At 46.9% G+C, this 13,154-nt stretch overlaps 5 protein-coding genes across 5 annotated transcripts; 2 read left to right on the forward strand and 3 right to left on the reverse strand.

Moving 5' to 3' along the window:
• Positions 1-52: 52 nt before the first annotated feature.
• N7443_008888 (uncharacterized protein) lies at positions 53-2,645 on the reverse strand (the record flags this gene model as incomplete). Its single annotated transcript, XM_056888944.1, has 3 exons — positions 53-1,706; positions 1,763-2,384; positions 2,438-2,645. The coding sequence occupies 3 exons, from the start codon at positions 2,643-2,645 to the stop codon at positions 53-55; spliced, it is 2,484 nt and encodes an 827-aa protein (XP_056738246.1).
• A 1,071-nt stretch (positions 2,646-3,716) lies between these two features.
• N7443_008889 (ammonium transporter) lies at positions 3,717-5,524 on the reverse strand (the record flags this gene model as incomplete). The annotated part of the gene is made up of 6 exons (XM_056888945.1): positions 3,717-4,156; positions 4,222-4,641; positions 4,697-4,782; positions 4,842-5,204; positions 5,318-5,422; positions 5,490-5,524. The coding sequence occupies 6 exons, from the start codon at positions 5,522-5,524 to the stop codon at positions 3,717-3,719; spliced, it is 1,449 nt and encodes a 482-aa protein (XP_056738247.1).
• Positions 5,525-6,662: 1,138 nt separating this feature from the next.
• N7443_008890 (uncharacterized protein) lies at positions 6,663-7,036 on the forward strand (the record flags this gene model as incomplete). The annotated part of the gene is made up of 2 exons (XM_056888946.1): positions 6,663-6,868; positions 6,958-7,036. The coding sequence occupies 2 exons, from the start codon at positions 6,663-6,665 to the stop codon at positions 7,034-7,036; spliced, it is 285 nt and encodes a 94-aa protein (XP_056738248.1).
• A 1,888-nt stretch (positions 7,037-8,924) lies between these two features.
• On the forward strand, positions 8,925-9,415 carry N7443_008891 (Riboflavin synthase-like beta-barrel; the record flags this gene model as incomplete). Its single annotated transcript, XM_056888947.1, has 2 exons — positions 8,925-9,148; positions 9,256-9,415. The coding sequence occupies 2 exons, from the start codon at positions 8,925-8,927 to the stop codon at positions 9,413-9,415; spliced, it is 384 nt and encodes a 127-aa protein (XP_056738249.1).
• Positions 9,416-11,768: 2,353 nt separating this feature from the next.
• On the reverse strand, positions 11,769-12,961 carry N7443_008892 (ceramidase; the record flags this gene model as incomplete). Its single annotated transcript, XM_056888948.1, has 7 exons — positions 11,769-11,931; positions 11,993-12,110; positions 12,173-12,454; positions 12,522-12,665; positions 12,722-12,782; positions 12,842-12,854; positions 12,909-12,961. 7 exons carry the CDS (start codon positions 12,959-12,961, stop codon positions 11,769-11,771), a joined length of 834 nt encoding a protein of 277 aa, XP_056738250.1.
• Between the last annotated feature and the right edge of the window lie 193 nt (positions 12,962-13,154).

Below are 13,154 nucleotides of genomic sequence, written 5' to 3' on the forward strand. Positions count from 1 at the left end.
GCCCTTGCAGGTGGGTACGCAACTATATGTACATTTGGACACATTTTTTACATTATGACGGCAAATTCCAGATAAAATCCAGTGCCCCTCCCTCATACATCGGGAACTGACCTCCGTTGTTCATACCGAATGGTGCCATAGAAGGATCAAAGGGTAGAGACAGCCAGTCGTCGCCCATCTCGTTGAAGGTTGGGATAAAGCTCAGTTCGGATGTTAAATCCTGAGACACAGGTGTGTTGATATGATTTGAACGGTCACCGTTCTCTGGCCAAGCTGGCGGACCCATGGATGACCGTCGTGTGGTTCCTCGACTGTTTTTGACATTCTTGCAAGACGCCAGCAGATTGCGTCGCAGACGCGAGACGTGCATGTCCAGGAGTGTAGCGTAACGAGTACTGAGATGGACATCATCCAATGCGTTGGACTTAAGTGCAGCAATGCTTTTTTCTAGCACTTCAAGGGATTCGCGGAGAGTCGATTGTCGCGTACCCAAACTTAGCGCTTTCATCAAGAAGATCGAAGCACTGGTGATGCGAAGGACTATACGGACCGGGGAGAATCGCAGGGCGCCCCCTTCTGCAAGATGAGTGACCTTCCGCAGAATCTGACAACAGCCATCAATTACTTCTTGTATGTATTCGTAGTCGGTGGTGTCGATCGTCGTTGGCCGCATCTCATCCAAGTTGTTGGGATCAGAATCTGCGATCGCTCGCTCAACCACAGCTTGCATTCCCACAGAGTGGGTGTACACACGAACGAAATGATACTCTATAAAGAGATCATTATAGAAGAGGGGATCAAGAACGTGCGGCTGCAAATACCTGTCCTTCCATTGATTGAGCAGTGGCCGGAAATGGTCAAGCAGTCCAATGTAACGGCCACTATGCAGTTGTTGGCGAGCAAACTTGGCAGAGGGGAAGAACATATCAGTGACTGATTGGGCCAGTTTGGTCAGTTCAATCCACGAGTCCATAAATATTAGCCAGGTACTCCCTGGCTGGCTTAGTCCTCGAGGCTTCCGCCCGCCAAGTACAGCATGGTTCAGCGATTGAGGAATTGGTGACATGCAACCGATGCGCCATGCAAGTTGATTGATGTAAACATATAGCAAACGCTGTACTCGTTGTCTGCGAAGGGTCATTTGCTCTTTCCATTGCTGCTCTTCGCCCGGCGAATCCTCATCTTCTGTTTCGAAGATGCCCAGCTCATGCGCAAGAGAGAGGGCACACCCTAGTAGCATCCACGACATCTGGTCCGATCTCCTTGATGGCTCAATCATATCCTCCAGCCAGCGATTTGCTGACTCACTATTGGAATCACCATGATCTGAAGGTTTTGGACCGGTCGAGATCAGATCGTCATCCCAACCGTCTGTTTCGGGCGGGAAATGCAACGAGCGAGGGTGCCACTCAGCCATGAGTAAGAGTGCCTCAACTGTTCCAAGGCTTCGGACTTTCGACTTGGTGGACTTTTCTTGTCCGAAAATAAGTCGCATTGTCAATTGCTGGCAATGCTGCCAGAGTCGGTGATGGATGAAGAAATTCCTCGACTCGCCGCCGGCACCAGGAAGGACGTGATAGCGAGAGGAAATCATGAGGATGGTACTGCATAGCACTGGCTCGCGACTGATAAGCCAGTAATGATTCTGATGGTTGGCGTAAAAGTCTGTCAAGATAGGGGACAGACATGACATATTCTTGAAGAACCTGCCTGGTGTTAGCGCTCATGAACCGAAGTGAGACCCCTACGGCGAGTGACTTACAAGTCAACGAATGTGACAGCCTCTCTGGCCGTGAACCATCCCATTTTGACAAACCGACATGCGTCCCAGACATTCAAAGTGGCTTGTAAAGGGTTGGACATGTCAACTGGACGAATAGCCCTCGGAACAGATTCAAAAGTTGCCGGGCTTTCAAAGTTTCTGGGGGTAACGCGCTCTTTAGCACTCGAACCTCCGGACCGGGGTCCAGCTTCCGTCAGAGGACTTTCATCCGTTGGAGATGTGTCATCCTGGGCAGTTGCGGCCTCAAAGAGAATATTAAGTGCATCATTTCCACTCGCCACCACAGTTCGCATCATGGAGCTTGCCAGATTAGAGTTCGAGCGGTGCCTGTTGTCTTGATATGCACGACTCGGGGAAGGATTCGTTTGCATATTCCTATCTGTAACAGGCACCGGACTAATGCCAATCTGGGAACTGTGATCATTTTGTGGAGAGGTTTGATGCCCCGTAAATCCCCAGCTTTGTTGAAAAGGGCTGGTTTCCTGGTATTGCGTGGGATGATGACTCTGGACATGCTGCCCCTTCCGACTATCCGGCGATCCATCCGAAGCCAACTGCTCGGCTTGCGTGGAAAAGTCACCTTCATCATCGTCAGAGCGCGCTAAAAGAACCGATTAGAAATTTGAGGCAGAACATTCGATGATCTCAGCATACCGCGCTTGCGGGACCGCTCCCAGGCGCGTTTCTCGGGAAAAACGCACTCCCTCATCTCCCTGCGACATCTTGCGCAAGGTGGGCCGATTGGTAATCCATCGAGATCGGTTCCCAGATCACATTTGGCCTTGCGTTGCCGACATGGAATGCATGCCTTGTAAGTGCGCTGATAAGGCCGGTCCGGCCGGGCTGGTCTGGCCCCGTCCATCTTCAACCGCGCGTCTCGGGGCAAATGCAGAGCGGATGAATCAGGAGATCGGGATTAGCAAAGGATATTCCAGTGGATAATTTGGTGTGAATTGTGGATGTCTAGAGGTGCACATTGGGGATTGAAGCGGGTGAAGAGCACTAGCCTCGAATAGCCGACGATTACCGTGGGCCCCGCTACCTCGAAAGGGTAGCATCCGACCAGCCTTGCTTTAGTGTCCATAGCTGATCCCACTATTGCTAATCCATATTAGACTTGCGGAAAGAATTTGCCTGGTCAAATGTAGCGAAATAATTTTTAGGATTTTAAGTCTTTTCTGTTCTAATGATTGCAGCTTAGATTTGACAGGAGACTTAAGAGTCAAGGGGCCAATCTGCATCCCCCAGTATCTATATGTAAAGCAGAAGCATCGATTTGCGGCGACGTCGAATGTCAATCTCATTCGTTGGATGACCCCAAGCCTGTGAAATGGCGCCGCGCATCATTTGCTGGAAAGCTCACTTATAATCATCGTTCCATGTGAGAAGACACGATTCGGTGGCCCGTACGATGGTCTCGCCGGGGTTTCATCTATTGGGAGTAGCATATTTTCGCATTAGACATTGAGAATAGCAGCAGACGACTGTGGCACAAGTATAAATGGCGATCCATAATGCAAGCAGCCACCATACTCACCTTCACTCTTCGCGGTACTCTCCCGTCAGGGTGGAAGAGCTCGAATAGTCGATCTACTCATAAACGCACTGAAAACTCCGCCACGACGCATCATAATGAGATACTTCTAAATCCACGAGCTGAACTTATAGGCCGTGATTAAAGCACTGACATGACTCTTTGGTGTGGCTATCAAAGTTTGGTATGGTCCTCATCTCTTCATTTAGGCTGAGCTGTCCGGGTGAGTCAAAGGCTGCCTGCCACCTAAAACAGAATTATATCAACAGATTTATTTCTGAAAGTGACATATTGAGAGATTTGAACAGACTGTGAGCATCGTATATGATTTAATTAGAATATTAGGTTCTCGAAGCGCTCTAAAACAGACTTGAAGAATAATATGACCCTGGACTTCACTCAATCTGTCGTTCCTTCCTTGACCACGCCTGTAGAGTCATCTCTAGGAGAGCTACCTTCTGGTTGGCTCTCTATGATATGATCGCTTCCGAAGGCGGTAGTCTGAAGACTGATGTGACTCCTCTCACCCTCGAAGAACAAAGCATAAGCCTCTTCACCATGAACGGCGTCATCCCCAACAAGTAGCTGCCTCTCATTCATGCGCAAAGGGATTCGCAAGACGTATTGAATAAAAAGGCAGATGATTGTGGTCATAAATAGGTTGAGTCCGATGATGAATAAAGCACCCACAATTTGCACCCAGACCTGCCTGCCGTTACCATCAATTGCGCCACCGAGAGTTGTGATACCAAACGCTGCACAGCCGTCAATTGTCGCAAAAATACCTGTGAGAAACCCCCCAAGGAAGCCAGCAACTAGGTGGGTATGAAAGACTCCCACTGTAGAGTAATTAGCTTGGGAAATGGAGCAAAAGGGAAGAACTATCTCTGTTGGGGGTACTTACTAACGTCGTCCACCTTCTTCATCCATTTCATTCTCCCAAAGCTGTTCATCGAGATCCAAGGGATCGAACCTGAGCAGGCGCCAATTACAATAGCACCCCAACCCGTGACGAAGCCAGCGGCAGGAGTGATCGCAACAAGACCAGTAATCTCGCCTTGCACAGCTCCAATGACAGAAGGCTTTTTGAAGAAGATCCAGTCGAGGATAGTCCAGACAAGGAGGCTCATGGAGGTGCAGATATTTGTGTTGAGAACAGCAACGCCAGCATCGGGGCTCGCAGAGTACGGATCACCTCCATTAAACCCATTCCAGCAAACCCAAAGAATACCGGCCCCAACCAGCATGAGTAAAACGTTATTCGGGTAGAAGGAATCTTTGTCCCGCTGCAAGCGTGGTCCTACCCAAAAAGCAGCGGTAAACCCTATAGGACCCCTTCACGTTAGGTTTCATTATATCGTGGCTGTGATTCTACTCACCAGCAGTGCCGGAGCTCAAATGAATGACATATCCACCCGAATAATCGAGAACGCCCAAATTAGTGAGAAATCCCCCTCCCCAGATGCTAGATTGGTTCTCGATTAGCACATTTCATACAGTCACATAACTTGCTTGACAACTGACCTGAAGGCCCCAACGGTGTAACTTAAAGTGATCCAAAGGGGAACAAAAACCATCCATGCCAAAAGGTTCATTCTCCCCAACAGAGAGCCTCCCAGAATAATAACGGTGATAGCGGCAAAAACGAATTGAAAATATATCATCGTTGATAGGTTGAAATTGGGCGAGAGACCAGCAGCGGGTAAGACTGCTTGGGCCAGATTTTGTTTCATTGTCAAAACGGGGCCTGGAGTACCAACCAAAGGGAGCTTGCCCCACTGTTTGCCAAAAGCCATTTTGTATGCCCAGATAACCCAACATATCAGAGTTGCGGCGAAGGCGTAGAAAACCTGCCAGTAAGACGGATGAGAAAGTGTCGGTAGAGGTCTGTTCACGAAGGCTCATACCATGAACGCGGAGTTAATGGCCCATTTTCTGAAGTAGTTCGCTATTGTCAGCTTTATGCAAGGGTATACTTGAGAAAGGCCGACAGCGCTCACTTCTTGACGAAACCTGCATAGAGCATTGCGAGGCCTGGTATCGATTGAAGAGCAACAAGTGTACCAGCTGTAAGTTGCCAGGCTTGATCGCCTTTATCGAGCCATCTATAAGTATCAAGCGTTAGCACTTAACAGCAGATCAAGGGTCAATATCTCCCTGCGTAGAACTTACTCGGGAGCGGGATCGGTCAACGTTGTATTGGACATTGGAAGGTAATAGTGAATATGGGAATATCTGCGACGAACTTTGACTCAAGATATTAGAGGCAGCGATGCGACAAATTATCTTTATCACAGCTGTAAAAAGCGCAATATCACAGGGGTTCTTCAAAGGATCTTTCAAGTTATACTCTGCAGATGAAGAGAATTATTATGACCGTAAATGAAGACCAAGTATCTGCACCGCATCAATGTTCTTTTACTTATTAAAATGATGGCTTTCTATGGCAATCACATCTTTCATTACCGAGCTTGACATATAGTGCAGAGATAGGAACAGGATGCCTGGTTGGTCCGATGTAAGAGGCGGCCTGTGCGTTGTGAAAATACGAGAATGATTATCTGGCTAGACAAAATCATTACACAATAGACAATCCGACGATAAACATGTACAGAAAGATGATTTGTCGATGCTTTATCCCAGGCGTATTTTCATCACATGTCCTTCCCGCCCCACCGAGATAGGTTTGCCCCAAAGAGCTTGTCAAAAGCTTAAATCCCCAACTTTTGAGTTAGCATTGGCTGGCGTATTCTGGAAACCCAAGGGTCAAGGCAATAATTCTCACCGTGATAAGGATAAACCCGTTATCAGTAGTTTCGTCATTCGCTGCCTCGACGCCACTGACGCCCTGTAAATGGCAGAGCAATCAGGCTACATTGCCTTATCTTTCTCTTGTCTGGATGTATTGGCTTCCCCACTTCCCCATAAATCTTCCATTATAGTGTGGAGATAAACATCAGTCATGATGACCAAAATGAGTAGCAGTGTGTCAATTCGTTAGACATCATTAGAATCAGGCGAATCACAGAAAATAAACGGAGGGCAGTCAAGTTCCCTCATGTGAGCTAAGCAATAGCTTGGAGGTTATAAAGAACAGAGAAAATTTCAGCACAGATGCGCGTGTATCAATCGTGAGAGCTTTTTCAGAAAATCGTGAGCTTGCCTCAAAATTTCCAGTTCGCACTGATCGCGCTTTGAGACCTACCAAGAAAGCCCAAGGACAAGGTGAGTTGGATAATAAGTTGGAGCGAGATGAAGATACACTTTGATTTTTAAACTGGGCGATGCTAGGCAGGCGAAACTGACCAAGACAGAGCCTCCATTGGTACTTGGCATAGTATCAGCATGCTCTGGATGCATCGTTTTTGGTCCAAGATTCGGGGTACCGGACCCAAGGAAGAAGAGGGCAGTCAAGACCAACACCTTTTGCTATCCAAAGTTGAGTGTATGAGAGAGCTACTACCTGCTGCTATACCAGGTTCACAAAACTTGGGAGAGCAGGAGATGAAATATGTGGGGTTTGGCATAGGTGGTGCGGGCAACATTCGCAGGTATGTAAAATTGCTACTCTTATACAATTTCTCTCCGAATATCGACTCAACGATGCAGTCGATCAGCTCATTTCCTCATCTTATACTAGGGTCTCAATTCAAAACGGGCAATACTTTGACCACCCCGCTCAGTCATATCGACGAGATGAACCACGGGAAACCGGGTGAATCTAAGATAAAGCTATCTTCATCTCAACAGATAGTATTATGTTACATTTTATTTGCCGCGAAGAAAATTGAATCTTTACTAGTATGAGAAGCTGCCAAGTGGTACCTCTGGCAGTTAGCTCGCGAAGATCTCTGTTAGAAGTTTTCGTGTCCACACTGAAGCTGTAAAGATATAGGAATGCAAGGAAACAAAGAATGAGAATGTTAGCGGGTAAAAGGTGCACATAGTCGTCGGTTATGAAAGTCCAGATGGCAAGACGAGCACCCTGAAGGTAGGTTCCGTTACATAGCCTCGACGCATCTAGTTAGGCTTTATCAGGTTAATAGAACTTTGATTGATTGATTGATAAGGTTGGTTCCGCCAGCACAGATGGCTAGAGTAACGACGCTTGCCAAAGTGTTTGAAAAGAATATCACAAGTCCACACCGAGGTTCAGAAGAGGATGCGATAGATTTTATATATGAACACCATTGAAGCGATGCAATAGCGTGCGACCATGGTGGACCAGCTTGGTGTTGTGGACTTGTCTGGCAGAGAGAGTCATCCGGAATTAGGGTTATGAACGTAATAGACGACGGTAATGAAGGTCACTTCCTAAGGTAAAATTGCTTGTACTTAGGTTCAGTAGAACCCGTATCCGCTTTCACAATTGCTCAAATGAGAGGGCGAGCGAGTAGAAAATATGGTATAGAACAGCCAGTGACATCATTACAATCAAGTGCAAACAGCTACGACAGCAATGACAGGCGAAAAGTGATGGCTGCGGTGCTCAGGCTGTTGCGAGACATTAGCTTTGATATGGATTAATTCAGTGGTAGGATTTGCATACGGTCCGCCCAACTCATGATCCTTTGTTAATGGAGAAGATGTATCCTAAGAGAAATAGTTTTGAAAAACTTGAACAAAGTCGCAATGGAAAATTGAAAAAAAAGGTCTGCTCTGGGGTTGTTGTGTGAAAATAACAGTCTCGAATATAAGAATAGAGCCTCTTTGCATACAACTCCTGACTGTCTAGGGTGGGTTGGATAGCTGGGAGCCATTAGCCATTGTTCTTGAAGGCTAGGGTCTACCATTGCGCATGTCTCGGCGCACTAGGTCTTTTTTCTTTCCTTACTTTTGTTTCAAGATTTAGGAGCCGGATGATGCTCAAGAACCAAGCCATGCCATGTACATCTCCTACACGAGGAGTCTATTATTTCGTCTCATGGCGAAGTTGAGACTGTAGTCATGCATACGGCGCAGGTCGCCCATAGACGACTACCTACCTAGGTAATTGAGTGGTCAATGATATCACACCAAAAAGCATATCTTTTATAGGTATACAAAAATAGTTTGCCTGAAGCTAGCTTTATCTTTGTCTAAGTGCTGGGTTCTACTTTCGTTTAACAAATTTACTTTCCAGCAGCCTCGAACAGCGAGAGTACTACAAGAGCTACACCCTAATAGAATGCCTATGTCACATTAGAGCTATGAAACTCTGAAATGGCTAGCAACTGGTCACTGAAAGTATTGACTATGACTACCTAGGTATGGCGCAATTGGCCACGGCTTTGGTTTGAATGGCTGAGGCATCGCATTACTTACTTACTGAACGTATACTCGCACAGTTGAAAGAGCCGAATACCGCGGAGTATCTTGTGTTGGAAGAAACCCCGTGTCTTTTGTGTGGAAGCGCCTCGAGGCGCCTTCCTTCGGCGATCCAATGCGCGACCCGCTTAGTCACGGGACCAACGAAAAGCCACAATTTCCTCATCTTGTGCAACTAAAACTGCGTCAGGGACTTCGCATCCAGAATCCACATTCAATCAACATTGAAGCTTCTCGGTGTCGTCCGTCTCGTCCCCAAACTCGGTTCCAATTCGAGACTTTTACATCAAGACCGCGAATATGCCAATCACTATGAATCCCACACTGCCAAGCTCGCCGAAGGAGCTGGCTCTGTCTAATGGCCCAGGCTCGAAGCTTTTCATTGCCTTCATCTCCTCACCAGACCCCACAACCAAGCAAGCGTGGTGTCCGGATGTCCGGGCTGCCTTGCCCCATATTAATGAGGCATTTACTGGAAGTGACGCACCGACTCTATCACTTATCGAAGTTGGACAGAAGCCTGAGTAAGTGTACAACGAATTTTTTGTGTTTCCGAGCCTACGATGTGCTGTGCCAGGCTGTATGAATACACATGGTCTGTTGCGCAAGAAGCTGATATGTCATTCTCAAGGTGGAATAATCTTCAGAATGTGTACCGAACAACTTGGGGCACCAAGAACATTCCCGCTCTGGTACGGTATCAACAGGTTAATGGAGAGGTCGCTGAGACGGGGCGGCTGGTGGAAGGTGAGATTATGAACAAGGAAGGGCTCCGGGCCTTCATCGCTTGAGGTATTGAATCAGGGTCGAGCTTCAGTGTGGCACACGTGTGCGCGAGACTCAATTTCCTTCTTACTGTAAATAAATACCCAATATACCACCCTTTTTGAAGAAATATCACACATATCATGGCCATTACTCCATCCCCAACTTCATTTTGGAGTTGGCTTACGAAATGAACCTGGACGTCCTTTGCTCCACCAGTCACAAGGTAAAAGTTCCAATCTGTCACGTTGATGGGTGTCTAGTGCTAACAGCTACATTCTCGCCCTCCTCTCAACTTCGTAGTTATGCGTGTCTTCTCCTATGAGATACTGCCAACTCTCTCTACTGCGCAAATGCAAGTTTCATGATCTGTTAATCATGGGACCTGAGGAAACATCGCAATTATGGACCAGTGAAATTCTCGCCTGAACGCCCCTTCAATATGATCAAACTCGTTGGCCAAAGCCGAACAAATAAGAACAGAATTAATGACTGGATCTTTAGTGAGCTCATACGAATACGTCGTTGGAGATTTGTGACTTTAGAGCTAATCGTTTATAGGAAGGGAGATATATCAAACGGAAATACTTCCGTTCCTGTTTAACGATAGTGGACCGGCTAGTTGAGGATATACTACTACATAAGATTTTAGAGGCAAGGGAGTATATGTTACTAAGTAGGGGTACAAAAGGATAAAAGTATACCCTACGGCGGTGCCGTATAGCAGAAAACTAAGGGTAACATGACCGTACGAATCCCTATGTAAGGCCCTGTTATCACACTTGAAACAATCTTACTTTCACATTCTAACAGTTTTGATACGTGTCAATAATGTATTAATGCAAAGGTACCACTATGGATTATCCAGAGATGTATATATAAAATGCGACTATTTCCCTTCTCTAAACAATTTAACAGGTAAAACAGCTCCCGTGACCTCTTCCAGCCATCTCCTCTTAGGCTTGTACATAAATGCGTCTTTAGCAAGCAATTTCTTTCTTCCTGGGCCTCTCTATGTTCACAGAAGCCGTCAATCTCCTCCAATACAGCAAACCTAGATGCGACGGCAAAAAAGCCGTATGTACCAGCATCGGCCCGTACGTCTGCTGTCAAGCCAAGGTGCGAGCCTTCCCATCCGGAAATTGCCAGGGTTGCACATGTAAGGTCTCCCACACTACCTGAAATAAATACGGCGGCAGTCACTGTGGGAAGGCTCACGAGAGCACCAACGACGCGAAGTGTATTTCTGGTGGCTCAAGCCTACGCGGTCATACTTGGTGCAGGTTATGCTATACTGAGTGGGATGAGATTACACCACCTTGCAATTGTACCGTGGAGCCTGATCTAATCGAGCCTGGAAATAAGTGGTTTAGTGTCAATGAGTCTGTCCCGGAGGACACAAAGGAGCAACTTCCGTCTCTATGGGAAGATGCTCTTTTGGATGAGGACATTCCTCAGCATTTGTGAGACCACGAGACGACTCCTACGGATGACTTGGTGGCGGATTTAAGAGCTTAGTATGAAACTTAGCGATATTGAAGTGCTTTGAGTATGTCGCAGTGCATACTGCAGTGGAGACCGAATCTATGTAATTCCTCGCTATTTTTGCTGTTATAGTCCCATGGCATAACCCATACTGCTCCGGGTGTTGGTCCGCCAGGGCTCAACGTAACTTCAGGGTCCAACGAGGCGAGGGTCCAGAGCAAAAGCTATCATCAAAACAGGTTTGCGCCCTGAGCGATGGAGGCTGATTGTCTTAAATGGTACAGCGAAAATGTTCCTAACTATGAATAGGTGATTTATTGACCCGCCCGCTGATGGTCAAGGTATTGGACTTTCATATCGGTGCGGCGAACCGGTGGAAAAGCCTTTATACCTTATCTTAGTGAGTGGATCCAGCGTGAATGTCGGGTGGGGTTGGACTTTACACCTAAAATCCATAGTCTGCGTTCTTCGTACAGAACCGTTGTAGGGCCTCGCGTAGGCGAAAATCTGGAAGCGCGTATGTACAGAAGCTTGAGCGGTGACACTATCAATAGCTTTGATGGATGCAGCCAGCAGGGTCCAGCTCTAAAAAACCATGGAGCCAGAGTTGGGTAAGATAAATAGAAGAACCATGGGACTCACGGACCAACAGGGAATCAAGCCACCGTCTATATAACTATAACTATGAGGCTTCAAAATCTACTTTGTTTACGAAATCGATTAGAGATAGATACTGAGAGGACGAGCAAACTAAAATTCTTTATCCTTCTATTCATATTTTGTTATTGGAAACCATTCGGGCAAGGCAATCTATCGGGTCCTCCATGAAAGAAGCTCTCAGGGCATCATTGACAGATACCTGGACGTTCTCTGGAAGGAGCTTTTTGCTCCGAGTTAATCATGTTTCTTGGGCGCATTTAGAGACTCAATAACTCGTGCTGCTGGGCCGATGGGCCAAGCGAACTCCTTAGTAGGGTCTTCAAGGACTTTACCCGTCGTAACCATGTCCACAATTGCGACCGCGACATAGCCGCCAATGGCGGTAAAAATGTGCCACCTATATGTTCTTGTTAGCATTTGGGTTTACAGATATGATAAGGGAAAGAGCAATCGCGTACCAACCATGCAGCTCAGTCAGGAATGCCAATGGCAGACCAACTGCCTGTCGAGTTTGGGTCAACATCCCGCAGGCCCAAACGTCAATCAGCCAAACAAAGTAACCAAAGGCGAAGCAGGCTATAGTCGTTAGAATTATATAATTTGGGTAGGAAGGGAGACATTGGATAGGGAATACATACAGCAACCAAAGAATGAGATTCTGCGGAGACATCCCCGGATCGCAGGATCGGGCACTTGCTGAGGGATGATTTTCAAGGTCCGCGTAGCGATCAGGTACACCGATAAAGCGAATGCACCTGCATGAATAATGAACTCATCCATGACCATATGAGCCACCATCACGATAGTGAAAAGGGTAAGAAGGATTGCTCCAATTATCTTGGTCCGTTGTGGACTAGCTTGAAAGATAAGGATGCGATAAAGAAGAGGGGTCGTGAGGAGATGCATCGACAACTCATCCGCTAATGGTGCCTGTGAGTAAGAGAGTGCCATATAGGGGAGACAAAAGGAGAATTGGAGAGCACTTACACATCTGCGTGTGATATTTGAGAGTCATATGGTAGCCTCCGGAGCAGACGCCGACTCCAATCAATCCGAGATACGACATTAATCGAAGACCACCAGACTGCTGCTTCTGAGCAAGCTGCCTGAGACCGTATGTACCATAGATGACTATAAAGTTCTGTTAATTAAATCGGGACCGCGTTATTTGAAACCTTTGCACTCACTGAAAATGAAGCTGCTGAGTGTATTGATGAACTCCGCAATGAATCGTGTCACGACATAATCCTGTCAATCGAATCAGCATTGGACCCTTTGAAAAATCTTAACTGGAGAAAAAAAAATACCTCCTCACAGAAGCTAGAACGGAATTGTTAGTCACTGTTGCAGAAACTGGGCGAGATCGCAACCTACTTCAAGTAGGATGTTTGAGGGCCCCAGAAGGGAACCACACTGGGGGGTTCCATCGTGTAGCAAGCTCCTTGTATTTCCAGAGAGTAATTTTTGGTACTCAGGGCGAGAGCTTAAAAATTTCCAGGGTTTTGAGCTGGTTCCCGGAAGACGCGGATCAAAATAATGCGCCCTTGAGACGGCGTGGCGGTTGATTGTCGGTGAGTGTCGGCAAAAAGAGGTCCGTGCATTCTACCTCAATTGTAGCAT

Source organism: Penicillium atrosanguineum (assembly GCF_028827265.1).
Source record: "Penicillium atrosanguineum strain IBT 20685 chromosome Unknown utg000007l_segment0_segment0, whole genome shotgun sequence".
NCBI lineage: Eukaryota > Fungi > Ascomycota > Eurotiomycetes > Eurotiales > Aspergillaceae > Penicillium > Penicillium atrosanguineum.